Source organism: Chlamydomonas reinhardtii, chromosome 6 (assembly GCF_000002595.2).
Source record: "Chlamydomonas reinhardtii strain CC-503 cw92 mt+ chromosome 6, whole genome shotgun sequence".
Classification (NCBI taxonomy): domain Eukaryota; kingdom Viridiplantae; phylum Chlorophyta; class Chlorophyceae; order Chlamydomonadales; family Chlamydomonadaceae; genus Chlamydomonas; species Chlamydomonas reinhardtii.
Genome location: NC_057009.1, coordinates 4,077,644 through 4,100,908, shown reverse-complemented (window position 1 = coordinate 4,100,908; position 23,265 = coordinate 4,077,644). Strand labels below are relative to the sequence as shown.

At 66.3% G+C, this 23,265-nt stretch overlaps 5 protein-coding genes across 5 annotated transcripts; 3 read left to right on the top strand and 2 right to left on the bottom strand.

The window, feature by feature from the left end:
- Window positions 1–83: 83 nt before the first annotated feature.
- On the top strand, window positions 84–9,939 carry CHLRE_06g278219v5 (uncharacterized protein). Its single transcript, XM_043063146.1, has 14 exons — window positions 84–319; window positions 401–460; window positions 609–811; window positions 989–1,175; window positions 1,547–1,633; window positions 1,959–2,084; window positions 2,331–3,141; window positions 3,504–3,644; window positions 4,019–4,306; window positions 4,501–5,254; window positions 5,625–5,838; window positions 6,168–6,446; window positions 6,568–7,485; window positions 8,002–9,939. Exons 1-14 carry the CDS (start codon window positions 299–301, stop codon window positions 8,593–8,595), a joined length of 4,683 nt encoding a protein of 1,560 aa, XP_042923850.1. The 5' UTR covers window positions 84–298; the 3' UTR covers window positions 8,596–9,939.
- Window positions 9,940–10,323: 384 nt separating this feature from the next.
- On the top strand, window positions 10,324–10,864 carry CHLRE_06g278218v5 (uncharacterized protein). The gene has a single exon (XM_043063145.1). The coding sequence runs from the start codon at window positions 10,405–10,407 to the stop codon at window positions 10,651–10,653; it is 249 nt and encodes an 82-aa protein (XP_042923849.1). The 5' UTR covers window positions 10,324–10,404; the 3' UTR covers window positions 10,654–10,864.
- A 17-nt stretch (window positions 10,865–10,881) lies between these two features.
- CHLRE_06g278217v5 (uncharacterized protein) lies at window positions 10,882–12,438 on the bottom strand. The gene is made up of 3 exons (XM_001698016.3): window positions 12,101–12,438; window positions 11,723–11,812; window positions 10,882–11,610 (listed from the first exon to the last, which is right to left on the bottom strand). The coding sequence occupies exons 1-3, from the start codon at window positions 12,216–12,218 to the stop codon at window positions 11,189–11,191; spliced, it is 630 nt and encodes a 209-aa protein (XP_001698068.2). The 5' UTR covers window positions 12,219–12,438; the 3' UTR covers window positions 10,882–11,188.
- Window positions 12,439–12,551: 113 nt separating this feature from the next.
- CHLRE_06g278216v5 (uncharacterized protein) lies at window positions 12,552–18,973 on the bottom strand. Its single transcript, XM_043063144.1, has 8 exons — window positions 18,902–18,973; window positions 18,693–18,765; window positions 18,184–18,293; window positions 17,857–17,961; window positions 17,241–17,742; window positions 16,315–17,057; window positions 15,011–16,119; window positions 12,552–14,844 (listed from the first exon to the last, which is right to left on the bottom strand). The coding sequence occupies exons 1-8, from the start codon at window positions 18,943–18,945 to the stop codon at window positions 13,610–13,612; spliced, it is 3,921 nt and encodes a 1,306-aa protein (XP_042923848.1). The 5' UTR covers window positions 18,946–18,973; the 3' UTR covers window positions 12,552–13,609.
- Window positions 18,974–19,073: 100 nt separating this feature from the next.
- Window positions 19,074–23,199, top strand: CHLRE_06g278215v5 (uncharacterized protein). Its single transcript, XM_001697938.2, has 9 exons — window positions 19,074–19,227; window positions 19,330–19,376; window positions 19,553–19,586; window positions 19,715–19,810; window positions 19,967–20,211; window positions 20,550–20,674; window positions 20,931–21,306; window positions 21,561–22,370; window positions 22,477–23,199. Exons 1-8 carry the CDS (start codon window positions 19,198–19,200, stop codon window positions 21,871–21,873), a joined length of 1,266 nt encoding a protein of 421 aa, XP_001697990.1. The 5' UTR covers window positions 19,074–19,197; the 3' UTR covers window positions 21,874–22,370; window positions 22,477–23,199.
- The last annotated feature ends 66 nt before the right edge of the window (window positions 23,200–23,265 follow it).

The following is a 23,265-nucleotide window of genomic DNA, read 5'->3' as shown; positions in this document are numbered from 1 at the left end:
CTTCAAGTGACCCAGCGGTGCATTAGTGTGCTTCCTTCTCGAGCTTCGTCTGCATATACGTATACTACCCTGATACCTCTATAGTAACCTCAATTTATTTGGCTCATCAAAACCTTGAAAGACGCTTGCAGCTCGCAACCTTTGTTGTCGCTGAGAAGCACTGCGTGCCCTCCAACTGCGAAACGACTGCGCCTATGATACTTTCAAGACCTAGCTGGGTCTTAGGGCGAGCTCGGGCCTTCTTCAGTGGCAGAAATGCTGAGGAGTGACAAGGAGGCTTCGGCAAGGGCTTGGAAGAATGACTAGTGGAATCCCTGAGGTGAGAAAACGCAAGGAGCAAAAATGATAACGGTTTGACAGTCTGGCATCCGCTGACACTTTGCGAGCGTCCTCTCTGCAGGCCTTCGGTTTCGTGCCCGCGCACGTTGTTGCAGACTTGCAGGATATTGGTAACTGGAAGGTGTGTAGCTCTGGGGAAGGCAGCAGGGCGAAGCTCGCCCAACATTTGTCTTGCATATGGCGTGCCGCTGGGGCTAGGGATGCTGCGGCAACCAACTTGAGGAGGTCCGTGCAAGCTGTATCGCATTTATCACCCTCCTTGCGTGCAGTCGCGGGCCACGGCCATCGATTTACTTTACAAAGCGCTCAAAGATGTCAGCCGGCCTCAGAACTTGGTGGAGTCCCTACCGGACTTTGTCAAGTTTCTGGTGGGGCTCATTGCCGACCCCAACTTCAAAATTGCGATTTCGTCCATGTCCATACTGGGCGAGCTGGCCAGCAAGGTCGGCAGCGAGCTGGAGGCGCACTTGAGGTCCGTGCGGGTGTGGACCTGGAGGATGGAAGTTTGCAAGCAGGGAAAGGGGCAGGGGGAGGGGAAAGGGGGGCTTGAGGGCCGTGTCCTGGGGGGGTGCGTGCCTTCCTTGTACCCTCCACACCCAACCTCCACACCCAACCCCTGCCTTTTCCAAACCATTACATCACCACGCAGCGTGGTTGTCCCGGCGCTTCTGGAGAAGTTCACGGACAGCAAGATCCTGGTGCGGGCGGCCAACATGAAAGCCATCAAGAAGCTGATGGGCGCCACGTCGCCGGGCGGGGTGCTGGAGCTGCTGGCGCTGGGGAGCAGCCACACCAGCTGGCGCGTGCGGGAGGAGGTGCTGAACACACACATAATGGTGGGGACTGTGGGGGTTGGAGAGGAGAGGTGGGAGGGGAGGGGAGGGGAGGGGAAGCGAATGGCTGCGGGACGAGGGGTGGTGTACTGAAAGTAGCTGGTTTGGAGAGCTCGGAGGTGGAAGGAGGCCAGGCGGCGGGCGTTGCAGTGAGGGTCGGGTGGTGTCTATGGGTGGATATGGGGCCTATACACAACGTGCAAACGGGCGCTAGTGGCGGCACGAAAGCACGGGAAGCAACAGGAAGCAATAGGAAGGGTTGTTACGGGCGGCGGCACTGCCTCGCTGGGTTCAACTGGGAACCAGCTGCCCCCAACAACACTTTCTGTGCGACCTCCGGCGGCACCCCCGCTCACCTCCCTCACCGCCCTCAGGCCATGCTGTCGTTCGGACGGAGTGCCTACCAGCCGGCGGCGGTGTACTCGCTGATGCGGGCCGGCATGGGGGACGGCAAGGACAAGGTAGGCGTGAGGATAGGGGCGGGGCGTTTATGTGCCCGAGCCCAATAAGTCCTCAGAGTCAAGGGTGGAGGCGGGGCCAGCGTAGGGCGCCAGGGTGCTCTGCGCAGGGGCGGGGCGGGAGCCGCCGGCAGCGGCTGCGGCCGGGCGGTGCAGGCAGGCGTGGGCGTGTTTTGGGGGGATGCCGGGGCTAAGGCTGCAAGGCTGGAGGAGGGGCTCTCAGCAGCCCTGTACGGCCTTCCCCGCGGTGCCTGCGCGCCGCCCACCGCATGGTGCTCCACCTCTCCTCGTCCTGACCTGTGACACACGCTCAACGCCCCGCGCGCAGGTCCGGCTGGTGGCTCTGGAGGGCATGGCGGTGCTGGGCGCCAGGGCCGGCAAGGCCGAGCTCACAGCGCTGATGGCGGGGCAGAAGCCGGGCGCGCGCCCGCTGGCGGAGGAGCATAAACGAGAGGTGTGTGTCTGTATGTGTGTGTGTGGGGGGGGGTTGCAAGGGTGTGAGGGGGGCACACGCATGCACAACTGTGAGCAGGCCCGGGGTACATGGCAGTGCGGGTGACGCCGGCGCCCGCTGTCGCAACGTTGCGGCACCGCGATCAGCAGCCCTGACTGCCCAGCTGGCGCCCGCCCATCCCCCTTGCTTGCATCCTGTTCCCAATGTTTCCCACCTTGCAACCACCCCTGCCCCGCTCCGCCACAGGTCATGGTGCGGCTGGCCAACCCCGCGCTGCCCGCCATCAACGGCGACGGCCTGGTGGAACACTGCGTGGAGCTGCCGGCGGCGGCGGGCGCGGAGGCCGCAGACATGAGGCTGGCGGACGCGGCCTTCGGCGGCGCCGGCGGCACCAAGCTGCCGTGGGGTGACCCCAGCACGCCGCCGCGGCCGCGCCTGCGCACCGCCACCAGCTCCGACCACCCGGGCAGCAGCAGCGCTAACGGGAGAGAGCGGCCGGCCGGCCCGGGCGGGGGCGGCGGCGGGGCGGCGGAGGGCGGGCCGCCCGCGGGGCGGAGGCAGGCGTCGGCGTTGCACCTGGACAGCGTCCGCAGCGGGCCGCCTGCCATGCTCCATCACGGTGTGGAGCCGGGCGGCGACGGCGGGCTGTGGAGCCCGTCCTACCGCCCCGCGCCTATGCCTAGCGGCGCCGCGTTCGGGCACCCGCCCAGCCGGCTGGGGTCGCACGATTCGTTCACGGCGGGCGCGGCGTACGGCGGCGGCGGAGCCGGCGGCGGTGGCGGTGGCGGTGGCGGCTACCCCATTTCCGCGGCCTCGGGCTGGAGCTTGAGCGCGGCGCGGCCGCCGCCGCTGCATATGATTGAGCGGCCGGCGTCGCCGCTGCGGGAGGCGGCGAGCAACGGCCATCTGCCGGCGGCGAGCCACCCGCTGCTATCGCTTGCGAGCGACAGCTCGCAGGAGCGCAGCAGCGCGGGCTCGGCGCCGCCGCACGCGCGGGACCTGCACGGCGGCGCGCACACGCCCAGCGCGCTGCAGCCGCTGAAGCATCACTGGGGAGGTGGGTGCGCAGGACTGGGCGAGGGGGGAGTTGTAAATACCAGCCCAAACTAAAGAGGGGAAAGTAGTGGGCGGGGAGCGGGGGCGAGGCGGGGACTGGGAGAGGGGCCGGGTGCGCACGGGTGCCCAGCAGCAGCTGTGATGTGGGTGCTGCTGCGCGTGGCTGCTGGTGGCGGGTTGTCCTGGAGTTCAGTGTGGCGGGTCTGGTGGTGGTGATGGGGTACAGTCCATTGTTCGCAAAACAGACCGGCCCACAGTCACGCAACACACTTGCCTGCCGGCGTGCTGAGCCGTGCTGTGCTGTGCTCACAATCCAATCTGACCGTGTCGCTCTCCGCACCGCACCGCACCGCACCGCCGCAGCCGCCCGCTCCACGGAGGGGCACCCGGCGGGTCTGAAGCTCCCGCTGGAGGGCCTGGAGGACAGCCCGCTGTCGCCCGCGGCCCGCAACTTCCAGCCGCTGGTCAGCAGCCGCGGCAGTGCGCCGGGCGTGGCGCCGTCAGGTGCGTGCGTACGACGCATTCGGGCTTGTACTCCCCTCCTTCATGCTCCTTGCTGTGGTGCGGCAGGCGCAGCGGCCCGTGCGCATATGTGACATCAAAAGAGGGACTATGGAAGGAGACGAGGGGAGGGGACGAGGGGAGGGTGTGGGGTTTGGGTTCCGGACGGCCGGTCGCATCGCCGTGCCTACCCGGCGGGGACAAGCGCCGAGGCGGGCGCTGGCACCGCTGTGTCGCGGCTGGCGGGCCTCGTGGGCGGACGTGGGTCCCTCCCTGCCCTCTGTGTGCCCCCCGGCGCCACGAATGCGCGGATGCCGCCACGTGGGGTCCCCCAAGTGCATCACCGTTCAACGCTTTGCCTGCCCTTTTTGCCACAGAGATGGCGGCGGCGGCGGCGGCAGCGGCGGGCAACCACCACCACCACATGCGCGGAGACGGGCTGGAGTACATCCCGCGCCCCTCCAGCGTGCGCACGCAGGCAGCGGCGGAGCTGCGCGAGTCTCGTGACCCGCGCGCGCCGCCCAGCCACTCGCTCTCGCACCCGCCGCTCGGCGCCGGCAGCAGCGCCGCCACGGCGCCGGGCGGCGGCGGCGGCGGCGGCGTGCAGCACTCCTCGTCGGCCATGGCACTGTGGCTGCACCAGGGCGGGATAGACGACCACACAGGTACACACACGGGGGGGGAATGAGCACAGATATTTCAGTGGTGCTGCGCCGCGGTGTAAATTAGTCGTTTATACCTCGTGATGTTGGCTCAGCAAGCTGTGTCACCTCTGGTGCTCGGCCTGGCGCGCATCTCTTCACCATCCCATGACCCATTGCTTCTTGCATCGCCTTCTTTCTGTTCCTCTCTCTTACAGCCTCGCGCCAGGAGACGTTCAGCCCCAGCAAGGCGGAGATGCTGGCGCGGCTCAAGGTGCGGCAGATCGAGAAGCGCGCAGTCACCGCGCAGATGGACCCGCCGCCCGGCAGCTCCCACCCCCACCACCACGGCGACCTGCTGCTGGCCTCCGCCAACGACATCGCGCCCATTGCCGCCGCCGCCAGCCACGGCAGCATCACCGGCGGCGTGCCGCCGGGCCGCCGGCACCTGTTCACGCAGCTCTCGGACAACCAGCGCGACCGCGGCGGAGCCGCGGGCGGAGCCGACCGCGGGTATAACAGCGTGCTGAACACGCCCACGCGTGCCGGCGGCGCGTCGCCGAGCCCCTTTGACGAGACGCCGGCGTCAGCTCGGCCGCCGCGGACGGGCCTGGCGGCGCGGCTGGGTCGGGCCACGCCCATGGCGGTGGACCCCGGCTCCGGCGCGGCGACCAGCCGCTCGCCGCCGCTGGCCTCGCCGGGCGTGTACGCCACCGCCAGCCCCGCGGCGAGCGAGGACTCGCCGGCGCGGCCGCTGGCGCCCGCCTCGCCGGCGCTGAACCGCCTGCGCGCGCGCAGCGCAGAGGTGCCGAATCTGTACCCGCCCAACACGCCCGGCGGGGGGCCGGGGCCGGGCGCGGCGCCGGCCACGCCCGGGGGCAGCAGCGGGCCGTTTTGGGAGAAGGGGCGCACGGGCGGCGACGTGGCGCCGGAGGAGCTTGCGCCGCTGCAGGAGCCGGACAAGCACATACGGTGAGGCGGGGTAGCCAACCATGGAGAAGGGAGGCGGCGCGGGGCGTGGAGGCGGGTCGGGGCTTTTGGGGGGGAGGGTGGGCCGGTCGGGGCGCGGGCCGGTGCGGGAGGTCCGGGAGGTTCGGGGGCGGGGGCTGACATACCTTGTACATCTACAACAGCCCTGGCATGAACGCAACGTCGTCGCCCTCCCCCAAGCCCCCAACACCCACCCGCCCCACCCACACATACACGCACACCCCCACACCCCTACCGTCTACCACTTCCTTGACTAATCATGAATGTAACCCTCCCACACACACACACACACACACACACACACACACACACACACACACACACACACACACACACAAACACAAACACGCAGCGTGGTGATCGCCAAGCTGATCGAGGCCAACCACGCCGACCGCAAGGAGCTGGACTGGCAGGGGCAGTACGAGGCGCTGGTGGACGCGCGGCGGCTGGTGCGGCACCACGGCGAGGTGGTGCGCGCCTGCCTGCACGAGTTCGTGCGCGCCGCCACGCCCGCCATCGACCAGCTGCGCAGCCAGACGTGCAAGTGCGCGCTGGCGCTGTTCTCGGTGAGGGAGGGAGGGGGGAGGGGAGGGGAGGGAAAGGGTGAGGGAGGGAGGGAAAGGGTGAGGGAGGGAGGGAGGGAGGGAGGGAGGGAGGGAGGGAGGGAGGGAGGGAGGGAGGGAGGGAGGGAGGGAGGGAGGGAGGGAGGGAGGGAGGGAGGAAGGGAGGGAGGGAGGGAGGGAAGCCCTCCCCTCGCAGCGGCCGGACTCTCAACCCGCTCACGTCACGAACCCGCAACCCCCCAACCCAACCCCGCAACCCAACCAACCCAACCAACACAAACCAACACAAACCAACCCAACCAACCCAACCAACCCCGCCCCCCCATCTTCAGGAGTGCTTCACGCTGCTGGGCCGCGCCATGGACCGCGAGCTGGACGAGGTGGTGCCGGCGCTGCTCAAGAAGGCCGGCGAGGTGTCCAACGCCGGCCGCGACAACTTCCTGGCGGAGGCCGCGGACCGCACGCTGCTGGAGATGGGCCGCTGCTGCGGCGAGGCGCGCTGCGCGGCGGCGCTGCTGGCGGTGGCGGGGCACAAGAACCCGTACGTGCGCGGCAAGGTGGCCTTCCACCTGGACTGCCACATGGAGGCCTGCGCCGGCGGCGCGCGGCAGGTGGGGAGAGCGGGGTGGGTGCAAAGATGGTACAGAGGAGTGTAGCGAAGTAGACAGCAGGCGTAGGCGTACGACGTCCAGTCATGCATTCAACCCTCCTCCCTTCTTCCCCGCCCCGCAGTCGCTGGCCAGCAACCCCGCCCTGGTGGAGCGTGTGTTCAAGGCCGGCGCCGCCTTCCTGGACGAGGGCGGGCTGGACACACGCACCTACGGCAAGCGCATCGTGTGGCACGTCAAGGCCATGCTGGCCTCGCGGGCCGAGTTCGACCGCCTGGTGCACAGCGTCACGCCAGAGTCGCTGCACCGCAAGGTGGTGGACACGGTGGAGGGGCTCAACGGGCCGCCGCCGCCGCCCTCGCGCGCGGTGGCGGGCGGCGTCCCGGGCAGCCGCCTGGCCTCGAGGCAGCTGGGGCCGGGCGGCACGCCAGCCAGCCCCATGCGGCCCATCCTGGACGGCGCCATGGGCGGCGGGATGATGGGAGGGCCGGGGGCGGGGGCGGGAGGAGGTGGGGGAGGTGGGGGAGGCATGGGTGGCAGTCTGACGCAGAACCCGCCGCCCATGCGGCAGTCCAGCTACTCGGCTCCCAGCCCGCTGGGCGCGGCCGCGGGTGGCGCCACGCCGGAGCGGCGGCGCGGCCTGGGGCGGCAGCGCACCTCGGACCTGGACGGCATCCCGGAGGGGCCCGGCAGCAGCAACACCAGCGGCAACGGCAGGTTGCCGCCGCGCAGCGCCGCCGCCGCAGGCGGCGGCGGCGGCGGTGGCGGCGGCGGAGCCGGCGGCAGCCTCTCCGCGCGCGGGAGCAGCGGCAGCGGCGGCGGTGGCGCGAACGGCGACGGCGGCGGCGGCGGCTTCGGGCCGGCGGTGCAGGAGACTGTGGTGAAGAGCTTGCTGATGCTCACGGCTAAGGACTTCAGGGAGCGCATCGAGGCGCTGCGGGCGGTGGAGGGGGTGGTGGGGTCGCTGCCGGGGGCGCCCGACTCGCTGCTGATCCAGCTGCTTGACGCGCTGGTGGCGAGGCTGGGCGACGCCAACGCCAAGGTGAGAGTGGTAGGGAGGAGGAGGGAAGGGAGGCAGCGATGCGCTGGAGCGCTCGGTCGGTGGCGTGCGTCGTGGGGTTGGGGTGCCATGGGTGTCTCGGACGGCAACCTGCATGTTGCACATGCGCTGCATGGTGGACCTCACCCCGCCCACCTTCCCGCCTCCAACACGGCACCCACCCATCCTCCCTATTGCCCACCCGCTCCACGCCCTCTGCACCCATGCCTCCCCATTCACCCACCCATCCTTCCCCTCTGGCCCCGACCCCTCTCCCGCTCACTGCCCCGCCTCCTGCCCCCCCTTCCTTAACTAGTCATGAATGTAACCCCCACCCCCAACAACGACAACGAGCTGGAGCGCGGCCGCCCTGACGGCCGCTCATGTGGTAACGACTTCGTCTGCAGTCTTCAGTGCATCCTTTTCCAAACATTCTTGCAAACCCCCCACGCACACACTTCCTTAACTAGTCATGAATGTAACCTCCCCACCCACCCCCACCCCCTGCCTCCCGCACAGGTGAGCATGGCGGCGCTGGAGCTGGTGGGCCAGCTGGCGGGCGCGCTGCGCTCCCGCATCTCGCTCAGCCTCAACACGCTGGTGCCCGCCCTCGCCGCCGGCCTGGGCGCCGGCAATGACAAGATCCGCGGCGCGGCGCTGGCCGCCACAGACGCCCTGCTGAGCACCGTGGACCCAGCCATGCTGGTGCAGCACTTCTCCCACGTCGTGGGCAACGGCACCATCCAGCGCGGCAAGCCGCTGCTGGTGGACAAGCTGGTCGCCATCGCGGGCGCGCTGTACGGCTCCAAACCGCAGCTGGTGGCGCGGTACGCGGTGCCGGCGGCGTTCGCGCTGCTGAACGACAGCAAGGGCGGCGAGGCCAAGGCCGCCGCGAACGCGCTGCTTGGGGCGTTGGCGCGGCTGATGGGGCCGGCGCTGTTGGACCAGGCGGGTGGGCTGAATGCGGTGGCGCAGCAGCGCGTGGCGGACGCGGTGGCGGCGGCGAGCGGCCAGGCGCCGGCGGGCGGGGCGGAGCTGCGGCGGGGGGGCAGCTTCGGTAGGGACAGGGAGGCGGGAGGCGGCGCGGACAGGCCGTGGGCGCCGCGCCGGTAGCGCGTTTGCGTGGGGGCAGGGCGCAGGGGGCTGGGGGCAGGGGGCTGGGGGCAGGGGGCTGAGTGCAGGGGGGCTGGGGGCTGGCGATGGCGATGACGACGGCGCGCCAGGCGCCAGAGGCGCTGCCATGGCCAAACAGTCTGTAGGAATGGATTGGAGGAACGTGCGCGTGCGGGTTGTATGAGCATGAACAGTTGGCCAAAGGACAGATGTGTTCGGTGCGCTGCGGTCATGTACAGGTATAGCTGCTTTTGACTTCGCGTGCTGTGATTGGGTAGTGTGCGGGCGACCAAACACGAACCAATCTAGTGGCACATCGATTCGGCTTCTGCGTTATGTAGAAGAGGCAATAGACAGACGAGGGGCCGTCGCAAACGACAGTAGTCGGCTTTGGGAGGCGAGGTGAGGCAAGCGACGCGGCCGCTACCAACCTGCGCAACGGGTAGCTGCCCAAAGGCACACGTGGTTGGCTTCACTGGCGTGTTCCAGAGTGTTTTGGGCAATCATGGGCGTTGCTGAACTGCATAGGTATCAGACTGTGTATGCATTTATGCATTTCTCGACTGTGGTGTTGGCGTGCGTGCGGATATTTAACTGCGATCTCAATGCACTGGCGATTGCGTGGGCTAGAACGCTCTCATGAGGTCCGATGGCATCCGGAGCTGTGGACTGAAAGGGTCCTGTTGGTATGGAGTATGCGCGCACCGCGTCATGCAATCTGAAATGGGTTGCCGTATATTTAGCTGATAGAGGTTACGACAGCCGTGGACTAAGCCAGGGCCCCAAAAACGTACGAGACACGCACGCTCACCCGAGGAGAGATCCTCGAATGACCCCCATGCTCCTCGCCTCCGGAGAGGGGAGGAACCCCAGGCCCGGCTCACCGCAAACGCTAGCGCTGCTCACCTAAGCCGTGGGTCGGCGTCATAAGACTACCTCTTGCGAGTCCCTAAGCTGACAAGCTAGGGTGAGGCCGGTGGCGAGTCCGCTGCTGGCCCTACAAAGATAACCCCTCCAACATCCTCTGACGCTAGAAATGAGGTCCCAGCGGCGCGGAGGCCGACGCAGACTCACAAACGCAGCTAGCCGTGACCAGAAGTCCGCAATCACCTCCACACCGATTTTTCGCACAACAGCAATTTCCGTAGTCCGGTCTGCAGCATCACGGCGTAAAGGCGCTGTCGGCCGTATTCCAGGGCCGCCACAGCAGCCAAGCAGACGATGTCCCACACCGCCTGCGATAGCCCTGGTGGCGCCTGTACTAACCACAACTGGTTCCGTGTGATGTCCACATTCGCATGCTCCCGCAACACATCATTCAGAGCCTCCGCCACCACACAGTCCCAGAAGTGATGAACCCTAGCCCCAGCAGTCATCTGAGCCCCACACGGGCATTTCTCCATGCGTCCACCCGCGGCCAACGCCGCAAGCATCCCAAAGCCCGTGAAACCATTGACCGCCAGGCGCCAGAGCGGTTCCTTGTGTCGTGGCTCCCACACCAAAGCCCACAGCCGCGCCAGGGCCGCCCGCAGCGCATGAATCGCTTCCGCAGGCGGCGCGGCGCCGCTGTAGGCCTCTTGGATGAAGGCCAAGTGACGCACGCGGAGCGCGTCGTACGCAGGCGCGAGTTGAAGCTGGGTTGCCTGCTTCACTGTGAGGGTCAGCAATGGCACGTCAGCCGCGATCGTCCATGATGACATATGCGCTGTAATAACACCAAAGAGAAGAGACATCTACACAACAATCCAAGCTGGATGGTCGGGTCCACTACTCGCCCGCAGAGTGCCTCGCCCTGGGCGTCACCGCAACATGAACGGCAACAGCCGGATAGCGGAGCACAACCTGCAGCCGCTCAAGGCGGAGGAGGGAGAGCACGTGGGCGAGTACCCGACTCAGCCCAACCTATACCCGGCGACGCTGGGGGCGCTGTTCAGCCTCAACAACCCCCAGTTGGACAAGCTTGAGGAGTTCTACAACTGCAAGTTCAAGGGCACCAGCATGGCGGCGCGGCAGAGCGCCTTCACCGCCTCCATTGGTGCGCTGTCTGCGCGCCCCTGAGCGGCGGCGTTATTGTATGTTTGGGGAGGACAAGCGTAGATGAATCGCAAGTGGGGCCTGGTGCCGTGTCGGCACCTTGGCATGAACCTGGGGAACGAAATCGTGAATATGTGGAACAAGGCTGGAACAATCACAAAGCCCGCCAGTGCAACCATCCAAAACTACTACCACTGTGACCTGTATGTGAACAGGTATGTAACAACGCCGGAGGCATAATCAAGGCCCGGCGGATCTGGGAGCGTGTGCACACGTGGCCCCCCGGGTGATGTGCCCCAGCACTCTGGGAAAGCCAACTGCAGCACACGGCCGCGGCGGAGCCCCAGCCGTCGGCCACTTTCACATACAGGTCACAGTGGTTGTAGTTTTTGGATGGTTGCACTGGCGGGCTTTGTGATTGTTCCATCCTTGTTCCACAAAATTCACAATTTCGTTCCCCAGGTTCATGCCAAGGTGCCGACACGGCACCAGGCCCCACTTGCGATTCATCTACGCTTGTCCTCCCCGCTTCCCCCCAAACATACAATAACGCCGCCGCTCAGGGGCGCGCAGACAGCGCACCAATGAAGGCGGTGAAGGCGCTCTGCCGCGCCGCCATGCTGGTGCCCTTGAACTTGCAGTTGTAGAACTCCTCCAGCTTGTCCAGCTGGGGGTTGTTGAGGCTGAACAGCGCCCCCAGCATCGCCGGGAATAGGTTGGGCTGGGTCGGGTACTCGCCCACGTGCTCTCCCTCCTCCGCCTTGAGCGGCTGCAGGTTGTGCTCCGCCATCCGGCTGTTGCCGTTCATGTTGCGGTGCACCACGTTGTTCTGCCCCGCCTTGATACCGACCATCATGACCGAGAGCTCGTCCAACTTCGCCTTGACCGCCCCCACGTTGCCCGAGAGCTCGTCGAACTTCGCGTTGACCGGCCCCACGTCGGCCGAGAGCGCGCCTGACTTCGCGCCCAGCACAACCTCGCCTGCGGGCATGCACGCATGTGGCGTTGCAGGGCACCCACACCCGGTGGAAAGAGGCTCTAATACAGTGCGGGACCGTTGTGAGGCGCGCACAAACACAGGAAGATCTGAAACCCTCAGGGTATCTGGGCGGCCGCAGGTTTGCCTGGTGGACGATGCAGACCGCGTCGCCCAGGTCCGCGTTGGGAACGCTGGCGCCCACCGCTGCGGCACAGTAAGGGTTTCAGGTGAGCGGTGAGTTTTCAGGTTGAGGCCGTTCCAAGAGAAGCGTGCAGCAACCAGGAGCAACTCGAGTTTCGCGCGGATTCCCCGCCAGTTTCCGCCCTTGCGCCTGCCTTAACACTGTTACATCACACGCCCTTGCGCGGTGCCCCAGGCCTTCCCACCCAAAACCCCGCGGCCGAAGCCGAACCCAAGCCCGCTGAAAGAGCAGCCCCCTGGCGATACAGCTTATCGCAAGCGACCATATGACCCACATACAAGCCATGTTACCTCGCAGCACGTGGAGTTGCGCACAGTAGCGCGACCGCTCGCCATCGTCCGCCTTGCTCGTGATAGGGCCTGCTCCTGGCGCGACCAGCCCAGCGCTCGCACCGCTCGCAGAAGACATCGCTGGCACCGTGTTGGCCGATATTTAGCGCTTGGTCAAGTGGCGGCCACGGTGCCAGCCGTGGGTGCCAGCGATGTGACCAAGCGCTCAAATGGCGGCCAACACGGTGCCAGCGATGTCTTCTGCGAGCGGTGCGAGCGCTGGGCTGGGCTGGGACAACAATTCAAATTGACCTGTCGAAAGCTTTGTTTGACAGGTTTTGAAGAATGCCTGCTGTATGTACTTTGTTGGAACGGGTGAATGTGTTTGTGCTGCAAATTTTGTTTCTTTTTCCTGGGGGCCCCTGGCTCTCAATCCGGGTCACGGTCACGATTGAGTGGCCTATGGCCGGGCGCCTAGTAATTTTGGTTCCCACTCTACACGCTTCCTGTGCCTCTACTGGTGGTTCCTGTGACCAATTAGGATAAATAGCATGCTATAATGCTTACAAGCTAGGCGCGACGAGCTCGGGCGACGCCAATCGGGCTGACGGTGCCGAGCCCATCCTTACTCCACCTTGCGCGCCGCTTTTCAGCCTTCTATCTGTTATTTGTGACATAAAATTAGCATATGAGCAGGCCCTGCCACTAGCTCTGCGTGCTCTGGCCCAGACATGTCCATGTGCGTGCGCATGTCTCGGCCGTCACTGCAAGGGGCATCAAAGGACTTCTAGTGTGAGGTAGTCATGCGCTGCAGTCGTGTGTGCGTCAGGGATCCAGCGCAGTGGCGGCAAGCCAGGGTAGTCGGGTGGAAGCATGGTGCATGGTGAATGACACGGGGGTGAACCGAGTGGTGTTTCACCCCAAGGTCCGGTGCAGGTGGACCCCACAGCAAAAAGCACTGGTAAAATGGTAATATGTATGTTGCGTACGTAAGCAATGGACAAATAGTTGGGGCACAGGAGGCAGGAGGAGGTCATGGGGCACGTGTGGACTGTGCGTGCCCTCGCGTGCTGCGCGCGTCCTGTCACGTTGGCTGCAGAGCAGCATGTGTCCTGTCACCTCGTGTAATTGCCCTGGGTGCCTCTCACGCCTCCGTCCATTGCATCGGGGTGAGATGCAACCTCACAACAGCGTCTCGAGACGCGCTTGTGCTTATGCATGTGTTGTGCCGCCACCATGGCCAGTATACCATGCTGTCAATAAGTATTCTGTATTAGTGCTCACGGTGTACACTTTGGCCCTGGTTTTAGGGGTCTCGGCCTCACAAAGGGCTCTGTGCTGCCGCCCTCAAATCGGAAAGTAGTGGGGCCCTGTCCAAAAACACGGACCATAAATACGCACACATGGGCAGTACGGTCTAATTGGACAGCCCACCACTCCAATAGGCACGCGACCGCGACACATCAACACCAACCAGGCAACCACAAGTCCGCAATCACCCGGGCAGCCCACACTGCCAAAGTGCCCATGCTACCCGCCGCGCCCCAGCCCCAGCCCCAGCGGCACGTGCGGCACGTGGCGGCGCGCCAGCAGCCGCTGCGACAGCTCCGTCAGACCCGCCGCCACCTCGTACGGCAGCCCCTCGCAGAAGTACGGCAGGAAAGCCGCGGCCTCGCAGGCGCCGTGCGCCTCTCCCAGCAGCAGCCGCAGCAGCAGGTGCACCCGAGCCAGGCAGTGCGCCAGCGCCGCCGCCGCCACGCCGGCAGTAGCAGCAAGCGCCCCGGCTTCTGCTACAGCCACGTCCGCGCCCGCCTCCGCACACGCGCCTGCGGCCGCCGCCGCTGCAGCCGCCAGCTCGGACGACGGGTAGAGATGCAGCCAGTCAGCCATGGCAGCACTGGCGGCGGCGCAGCTGCCACCGCCGCCGCCGCCGCTGCTGCCATCCGTAGCTGCCAGACGGCTACAGGCACGGAATAGCGAATCGCATGCCGCTGCCAGGCATACCGGCGCGCTGTAGTTGTAGGTGCGGGGTAGCAGGGCAGCAGCGGCGGGGCTTCCGGGCGTGTCCCTACCAGCCGCAGCTGCGTCAGCCGGCGGCGACGGGGCACGCTTCCGTCGCAGCACATCCTCCCGCAGACGCCCTCGCTCCCGCTCCCGTTGCCGCTCCCGCTCCCAGTCCCGCTCCCGAGAGCGATCCCATTCACAACCGCTGTCTCTCCTGCGCTCCCGGCTGCGCTCGTGCCCACGCTCCCTCTCCTGCTCTCGCTCCCGCTCGAGTGCATTTGGACGATCCTTCACGCCTCGCTCCCTGCTGTCCTCACGCCGCCGGTCCGTGGTCCGCTCCGGCGACCGGTGCCGCCCACGCTCCCGCTCAGAGCGCCTGCACGCCCCTTCCTCCGCCTGCCGCCGCCGGCGCTTGGTATCAGCCCCGCCGTCCTCGCCCTCCTCGCTGTCCCGCGGGCGCCGCCGACCACACTCGCCTTGGTCACCGCCTTTGTCGCCATCGCCACGGTCCGCCGCGGGCTCGACCCTCAGCTGCTGCTCCAGCCGCCGCCGCTCCCTCGCCACCGCATCCTGCACCGCCTGCGTCACTGCACCCACCGCGCCAGCCTCCTCGCCTTGCATGGCGGCGGCCCCCGAGCCCCCGGCTGCAGCGTTTCTGGCGGGGGCGGCGGCAGCGGTGGTGAACACCGCCGACAGCAGCTGGCCGGCGGTGCTGGCGGCGTGGCTCCAGGCGGCTGCGGCGTGTTGCAGCAGCGCCATGTCTGTGCAGGCGTGCAGTGCGCGAGACAGCAGCAGACTAAGTCATTTTGGGGCTGCAGTGTGAAGGGACATTGCCACATTGGGCACTTCAACTCGAGTTTAACTCGAGCGTCAAGCATTGCAGCCTGGACCCGCCGCCATACGGTACCGCCCCACACGACGACGCACCTGTCGACAGCAGTCGCTCCGCCGCCGCCGCCCCAGCCAGCGATGCACAGGTGGCGCGAGCCCACCACCGCACCGCAGCCAGGGCATCCTCCTGGCCACCTGCTACAGCCGCGCCCGCTGCAGTCGTGCCGCTACCGCCCCCACCCGCGGCTGTAGCATCCGCACCTGCACCTGGTGCTACAGCCGCGTCCTGCCGGGCCAGCCGCGCGGCGCGGCGCGCCGAGCTTGCCAGCAGCACATACGCATCCAGGCAGGCGGCGTGCTGCGGCGGCAGCAGTGGTAATGGCGACTTCGGGACCGCAACTGACGATGGCGACTCTTCCGCTGGCACAACCACCGCCGCCGCAGCAGCAGCCGCAGCGCCGCCGTACACGGCCGCGTCAAGCTCTGATGCCAGGCGCCTATACTGGTCCGCCGCCGCCGCCGCCGCCACAGGCGTCCCGCACGTCGGGCCCTGACGCACCAGCCGCCACAGCCGGCGTTCCGCCACGGCCCGGGACCCGGCGCTGTTGGCGTCGGCACCCTCTTCCCGCGCAGCTGCGCCCTCTTCCCGCGCAGAAGAGGGCGCAGCTGCGCCCTCGTCCACCTGCACCGCCGCTGCCTCCCCCGATCCCGGCCGGGTGCTGGTGTCTGCATCCAGGCCGCCGAGCAGCACGTCTGCCGCCACGTCCCTGTCACCATTGGCGCCTGCGACTGCAGCCCCGGCCCCGGCCCCGGCTCCAGCTCCAGCTCCAGCTCCAGCTCCAGCTCCAGCTCCAGCGCCTCTGGCTGGCTGGCTGCAGCGGGCGCAGCGGCACACGAAGCCGTACTTGCCAACCAGCTGCTGCTGCCGCCGCGGCCGCTGCAGGCTGGTGTCCACATACGCCAGCGTCACCTCAGCGCTGCATGCGCCCAACGTGTCCGCGGCCTGGGGCCCGTCCGCCGCGCTCCCGCTACCCAGGGCGGTGGTGGTGGTGGTGGCGGTGGTGGTGGCGGCGGTGACGCAGCTGCTGCTGCCAGCAGCGCCTTCGCTGCTGAGGTCGCACAGGGTGCGCACCAGTACCTGACCACCGGCGCGGAAGTGGTGCGCGGCGGTGGGCCGGCAGGAGTGGTTGATGCGGCAGGCGTACCTGCGCCGGCGCCGGAGCGATGTGTTCAGGGCGTGTGTAAGAACACACTTTGTGCTTGCGCGTGTGAAAGCACAGGCAACGGAAACATGCAGCAAGGCGCTGTACACAATGCGGTGCGACCCGCGCTGTAGCCGATAGGCGAGGACACACGGCCACGCCCGTTTTCCATCCAAGTCCCAGTCAGGCGCCGCTTACCGATACAGAGCAAGCGGCGTGCCGTAGGGGTTCCCCGCAGCACTGCCGCTGCCGCCGCCGCCACCTCCTGCACCTGCGCCCCGACCCGCCGCCAGCATGCCCGCAGCGTACGGCGGATGCGCTGCGACCTCAAACGCATTCACCAGCACCGTCACCACCGCCCGCGCCGCCACCGCCACGAGAGCCGGCAGCTCCGCCGCGGCAGCCGCCGCAGCCGTTACAGCCGCCGAAGCCCCGGTTCCGGCCCCGCCCGCCACCTCCTGGTCCGTGTTTTCGCTCTGCTCTGAGCTGTTTAAGCGCATGTCGTGAAGCGCAGCCTGCAGGGCCTGCAGGGCAGACGCCTGCCTGGCCACAGCCTCCTCCTGGCCTCGCTGCACTTCCGCCTGCTGCGGTTGCAGCTGCGACGCCGGCGGCCCCTGCTGCTGAGACTGGAGGTGGGGGCGGCGGAGCCACATCGCCACAACGTCCGCGTCAACTGCCGCCGCGTCGTCATCGTCTGAGGACGTGTCTGGCTCGGAAGATGAAGAGGAAGGGTCCGAGGAAGACGACGAAGACGAAGAGCCGCTGCCGCTGCGCTTGCGCCGCTTCGTCTCCGGCTTCGCCGGTGCTCCTTGTGCAGCCGCGGCGGGGGTGGCCGCGGCCGCCGCCTCCGCCTTCCGTCGCTCCTGCAGCTGCTGGCGCTCGCTGCGGCGCTGCAGGCGGAGCTCCCGAAACCGCAGTCGGGCGATACGCGCCGCGTGGCCCTGCGCGTCGTGCGTGCGTGCCGCGCACACACGTACACAGGCAGAAACACACAGCTCTCATTAGTTCCCCCTGTCACCACAGGCATCGCCTCACGTGTATGGGATCCGCCACAGTCCGTTAATAAAGCCCTAGCCGCTGGCTGGTGTTGCCCTCACACGAGAGCCCCTATGCCAGACACTTACCGCTTTGCCGGCGTGAACCAGCAATGCCGCCAGCAGTGCCAGACCACCGCCCACACCCGCCGCCGCCCCCGCAGCAGCCACCTTCCTTTCCAGCACCTTCACCCCCGGCCACGCGGCACCGCCTGCCTCTGCTGCACCTAATGCCGCACCGCCCGCGCCAGCTTGCGCCACAGCCGCCGCCGCTCCTCGCAGCGCCGCCGCCTGCCACTGCCCCAGCTCCGTGTCCAAATCAGATCCCGCCGCTAGAAGGGCCTCGTGGCCGCTTAGTGGCGCCTGCTGTGGCGCCACGGCTGTAGCAGACATGGCAGCAGCCGCGGCGGCTGTAGCAGCAGCGGCATCCAGGGCGGGCGAGCTGGTGGTGACACCGGGCAGCAGGGCTGGAGGTGGCGGCGGTGAGGTGGGGACGTGGGCAGCCAATGCGGGTGGGGGCGGCGGTGCGGGCGCGGCCAGGTGTCGCAGCGCTAGCACCGCCTCCCGTTGCAGCTCCTCTGGCGCAGCCAGACTGTTTCAGGGTCATAGCAAGAGGCAAGAACAATAAAAGCGTATTGTAAAGAAAGCAATTCATGCTGTGCTAGCCCAGCGCAGGCCGTCACCGCCTGTCCCTGTTTGCCCCCACCTGAGCGCTTCCGCGTGTGCGAACAACCAACACTCGCCGCTCTCCACGTGTGCCCGGCGGTCCGTGGACCTGCACTTGTAGGAGCAGTAGTGCGCGCCGCGACACCTGAGGCAGGGCCATAAGGGCGAGTGGCACGCCACGATGCCAATCAGATAGCGTCGGGGCTGGTAGGCGGGGCAGCACAGGCGGGGCAAGGCGTGACGTGGCGCGGCGTGGCATTGCGTGACATGACGTGGCCTGACGTGGAGTGGAGTGGCATGGCGTGTCGGTGCATGTGTGCAACGCTTTCTTGTGGCGGACAGTGAGCTTGAATACTGTAGGTCTCACCACTTGCAGGTGTTGAGTCCCTTGGTATTGCGCGCGATGCGCATGAGACAGTTGCGGCAGGTGTCGGGGCAGTCGGGGCGGGGAGGAAGCGCGGTGGCGTAGGGCCGCTCCTGGGGGGGGGGGACGAGCATTTGGCGCATTCACACAGCTGACACGCACGATTGAGACCCTGCCGCAACCAGGACGGCAGTACGGTACTGGGGGTGCAGGGCGCTGTCCAGCAGCTGGCTGACGGCGTCGTAGCCGTTGGTGGCCATGGAGCGGGCATGTTGAGCGCCTCGGGCCTCAGTCATTGTAACTCTATCCCATGCGCGGTGACAAACTGCGCCGCCTTCTCTGCCACCTTCGCCATGCAGGCCGTTGCAGGCTTCCAGGGCCCGACACTTGGGCCCTGGACTGCTAGGATCAGACCTGGAAGATTAGGCCCGTGTCTGATAGGGCGGCACCCAGCCCAGGAGGACAGGGCACACACAGGCATGCCACGCAAGGCAGTAGGGACCTGCGCACACCTGGAGAACCACCGTGCCGCATTTTAGCAGGGGCACGGCCGCGACGAGCCCGAGGCCGACCGGTCCCAGGTGCCTGCGTGCAAATATAGAGACAGGGGAGGCGCGACGGGGTTGGGGTGAGCGCCCAGGCCCAAGAACGCGTGACAATTCTGGGCATGTCGGCGCGCTTCAGGCGCGAAAAGACCGCCATCAGTCGCCCTGCCGCGCACCTGCACTCCACTCCCGTAAGAATTGACTCGCGCTTGGGCGCCATGGCAGCGCGCCGTGCGTGACGAGAGCGTAAACTCCCTGCAAGCGATGCGGCCCTGTTACCAGTATAATGAATTCATCGAGTCACAGCGTCAATCAAAATAACTCAATATTATAGTAATAGACATAGCCAGCTGCAAAGCAACAGCAACATCAGCGCTGCTGCATGAATTGGGCTCAAACGCGAAGAGTCGCGAGCAATTTTGCCAGCGGCCGACTTTCAGCGATATTGAAGGGGCCTGGTAGAGCTGCCAACATGTCGACCGCGGCAGCGCAGGAGCCGGAGGTGCGTCGCCCTCGTGCGTGGCGATGCGTCGGTTGTTTACCACGCAAGCCAAGCAGCGACGCGACGCTGTGCTGAGCATCTCCCGCTCGTCGCCGCTCACAGGTGCTGGTGGACATGAAGGGCTCCGTCGCTGTCGTCACGCTGAACCGGTGAGCTCGGGGCCGACGAGGGTTTGGGACTGGAGCCTGCACTCCGCACGCAGCGCTGAACAGACTGACCCCGGCGCCGACCCACTTGCGTGGGACCTGCGCGTCACTCAGTACTGCGCCAGCTGTCTCTTATAACGCTCATACATGCTGTGTCTTCACCTTTCTGCCTCATGCAGGCCCAAGGCGCTCAACTCCCTGAGTCTAGGCATGGTGCGCAGGGCACCGACACACCTGCGCGCGCATGGTGTCAACCTTTTCCGTGCCCCACGCACAGGGGCTCTGCCATCTGCTGCTTCCTTTCCCAAACCCCTGCCTCGCAAACCTCTTCAATTTTGCAGGTGCAGCAGCTGCTGGCGCTGAACACACAGATCACGGCACAGCCGCGGCCGGGCGAGCCGGTGTCGTGTGTGGTGGTGAAGGGCGCAGGCGGCAAGGTGGGCGGACGGCGGAAGGCACATGGCGGGAATCCGGGAGAGTTTGCATGCGGGGGGAAGGGGATCAATAAAGCTCAGCCAGTATCAACTCTTTTTATTCACCACCTCCGAGCACCATTTTTACATTCTAACCCCGTTCCGGCACGTTGCTTGCAGGCCTTCTGCGCGGGCGGCGATGTCAAGGAGTTGGTGGTGAGGGCCCTGGCGCGCAATGCCGCCGGCGCCTCCGCGTCCGGCCCCGACCCCGCGGCCTTCGGCGTGGCCTTCTTCCGTACCGAGTACGCCAACAACGCCGCCATCAGCCAGCTGCCGGTGCCGTACGTGGCGCTGATTGACGGCATCTGCATGGGCGGCGGCGTGGGTGCCTCCTTCCACGGCGCCTTCCGAGTGGCCACCGAGCGGTGGGTGCCGGCGGCGTGAGCTGTGTGTATTGTGTGTGTGTATGCATGTGTGTGTGTATGTGTGTGTGTGTGTGTGTGTGTAACTACGGTATTCATGGTTGCCTCCTCGAATCTCGTGCTCGAGGACAAATGTGTGCGTGTGTGTGTATGCGTGCCGGAGCGGACGTCGGTGCGTAGAGTGGGGGGGATGCAGCGGCGGCTGGTTCTGAGGCCCCGCTGCCGCCCGCAAACCCCATAGCCCTCAACGCTAGCCCACAGCCCGTCCTTCCAGCCCCGGCCACTCCAGTTTTGCCACCCGGCCACTCCACCCTGGCCACCCGGTCGGCCATCCTGCGCAGGACGATTCTGGCCATGCCCGAGGCGGGCATCGGCCTGTTCCCGGACATTGGCGCCTCCTTCTTCCTGCACCGCCTGCCTGGCTGCCTGGGGAGATACATGGGCCTGACGGGGGAGAGGCTCACAGGTGCGCAGAAGAGCGGGCGCGTGGAGAGGAGAGGGCGATGGTGGACTGAATCTGTTTCCGGTTGCACTTGGGGGAAGGCGGCAGGCAGATGGGGTGATCTGGAAGGCCAGAAGAGCTTAATGCGGTCGCAGCTCAACACAGGGCGACCGAGGACTGCGGGCCCACGAGATGCTCACACACTGGACGGTGCTGACCCTCTCCTTTTTCTGCTTGTCGCTGAACGCACGTGCTGACACGTGCCGTACACAATGCATAGGCGCGGAGGTAAAGGACGCGGGCTTCGCCACACACCTGGTGCGCTCAGCCCGCATCCCGGAGTTGGAGGCTGCGCTGGTGGCGCTGGGACCTCGTGCCGCCGACCTTTCCGTGGTTGACAACCTGATCCGCTCTTTTGAGGAGCCGCTCGTCATGGCGGGTGCCGGCGCTGCCGGCAGCCTCAGCAGCAGTGCGCTGCTGGAGTGGAAGCTGCCCCTGATCAATGTGCACTTTGGGTGCGGCGGCGTGGAGGAGGTCATTGCCTCGCTGGAGGGCGCGGTGGCGGCGGCGGAGGCGGCTGTGCAGCAGCCGGCGGCGGGGTCGTTGGAGGCCGCGCAGGCGGCTTTTCTGAAGTCCACATTGGCAGCGATGCGGAGGTAAGGACGGCATAGCAGAGGTCGCCGTGGCGGCGGGCTGGGTGGGAGGGAGCTTCCTAGCGTTCTTGGGGGGACAAAAGGCGAGCTACTTCACATATCACGCTCTACCGTACGGTACATTTGTAAGGCCAAGTCTTGCGTCTTCACCTGGCGATGGCAGCCCCCATTCCCAGGGAGGGCCCCTCCCCTGCTCGTGCCCATATACCGTACCGTAACCTACCCACCCGCCCCCTCTGCGCGTGTGCCCTGCCCAGGGGCTCGCCGCTGTCCCACGCCATGACGTGGGAGATGCTGCGGCGCAGCGCCGCCGGCCACATGACGCTGCGGCAGGCGCTGGAGATGGAGTTTGTGATGGCGGCGCGCTGCGTGCACGGCCAGGCCGACTTCCTGGAGGGCGTGCGGGCGCTGCTCATCGACAAGGACAACAAGCCGGCGTGGAAGTACGGCAGTGTACGGCAGATCCCCGGCGAGGTGGTGGCGGCGCTGTTCGAGCCGCTGCCGGGGGAGGGCCCGCTGTTTGGGGGGTCGGGGTCGGGGAGCGGGAGTGGGCCGGCGTCGCGGATGTAGGGTAATGGCCTGTTGGTGTGGTGGGGGACTTGTCGAGGTTGCGCGCGTTTCGTGCGTGTGGGTGCAGGATGGCAGGGTTGCTGGAGCTTGGTCGGCGGTTGACATATGGTAGGGCCATAGGGGTGGGGGTTTCAGTGCTTATGTCGCTGTGTACAACCGTGTTGTATACCGTAGCCTGTCCCAGGGAGCCCGAATGTACGGATGAGTGGCGGGCGAGTCGAATGCGATTGCGAGACAAACACAACCGGAGTGTGAGGAAGCGCCGCGGGTTGGCATTGGGAGTGTCGCGGCTGAAGTTCGGGACAGAGCTGCGTCGCGCGCCCTAAGGACCGAGTGCGTAGGAGGTGTTGCAGCGCTCCACGCGCCACGATTTGCGGGCATTGCAGTCCTTGTGAAATGTTGTACGAGCCAGCGATTGCCGCCCGATTCCGCAAGTCCATAAGGCCACTTCTTGCCTTTTTCTGCAGCAGAGCGAGTATCGGCGGCGGTGGCCATGGGTGAGTGTTGCCGTGCGCTGTCTGGGCCGTTGTGCCTGTACTGAGAGTACATCGTGCTTGCAAGCGGTCATGCGCACTCACATCTTGTACCCGCCGCCCCTTGCAGGCAAGGCCAAACAAGCGAAAGACCCGGAGGCATCTCTGATCCGGGCGTGGGTGTTGTCTGATGAGGGCACTGCGGCGCGAAAGGGCCTGGACACGCGTAGCGAAAAGATGCTGTCTTTTCTTGACCCCGCGGGCAACAAGGTGGAGGTCAAAGCCGGGAAGGCCAACTATGTGGCCAACAACATTAAGAAGGCGCAAAGGATTGCCCAGAAGCAGGCGGCCAAGGGCGCGGTTGGTTAGGTGCCGGTTGGGGTATGGAATTGACGGCGTTGAGCTCCATTATGTCCACAGCGCTGCGCGTGTCAGCTGGATTGCTGGAAGCCTGGACCTGTGGTGCCAGGCAGTCAGGATGACATGGTGCGACACCAGCGCTCGTATCTTCCTTCGTTCGGAACGAAATTTGCCCAAAAAGGCCTCTGGCGGACGAAATTCTTTTGATCTTGACTTGGAATTTCGGCCAAAACGCACGGGATCTTGGGGGGTCTTTCGGCAAACAGACGAAGACATTTTTGGGATTTCGGCCACTTTTGGCCAAGGACAGGGGGTTCCAGCGGCTACTCCACGGCCCAAACCTGCGTGGCATATGGTAAGAAGGCTCAAAGGGCTGTATCTATGGGTGTTGACGGCGGGAGACAGGGGTTCCCCTGGCGGGAGAGTGAGGTTGGGTCGGCGGGAAGCAGGGGAGGAGTTGGCGTGTCGTGTCGGTGTCGACATCGTGCGGGTCGGGGGCGGAGCCCCCGGAAAAATTTTGGGGGTGAACGAAGCGGCCGCAGCCTGTTTCGTCAACTAA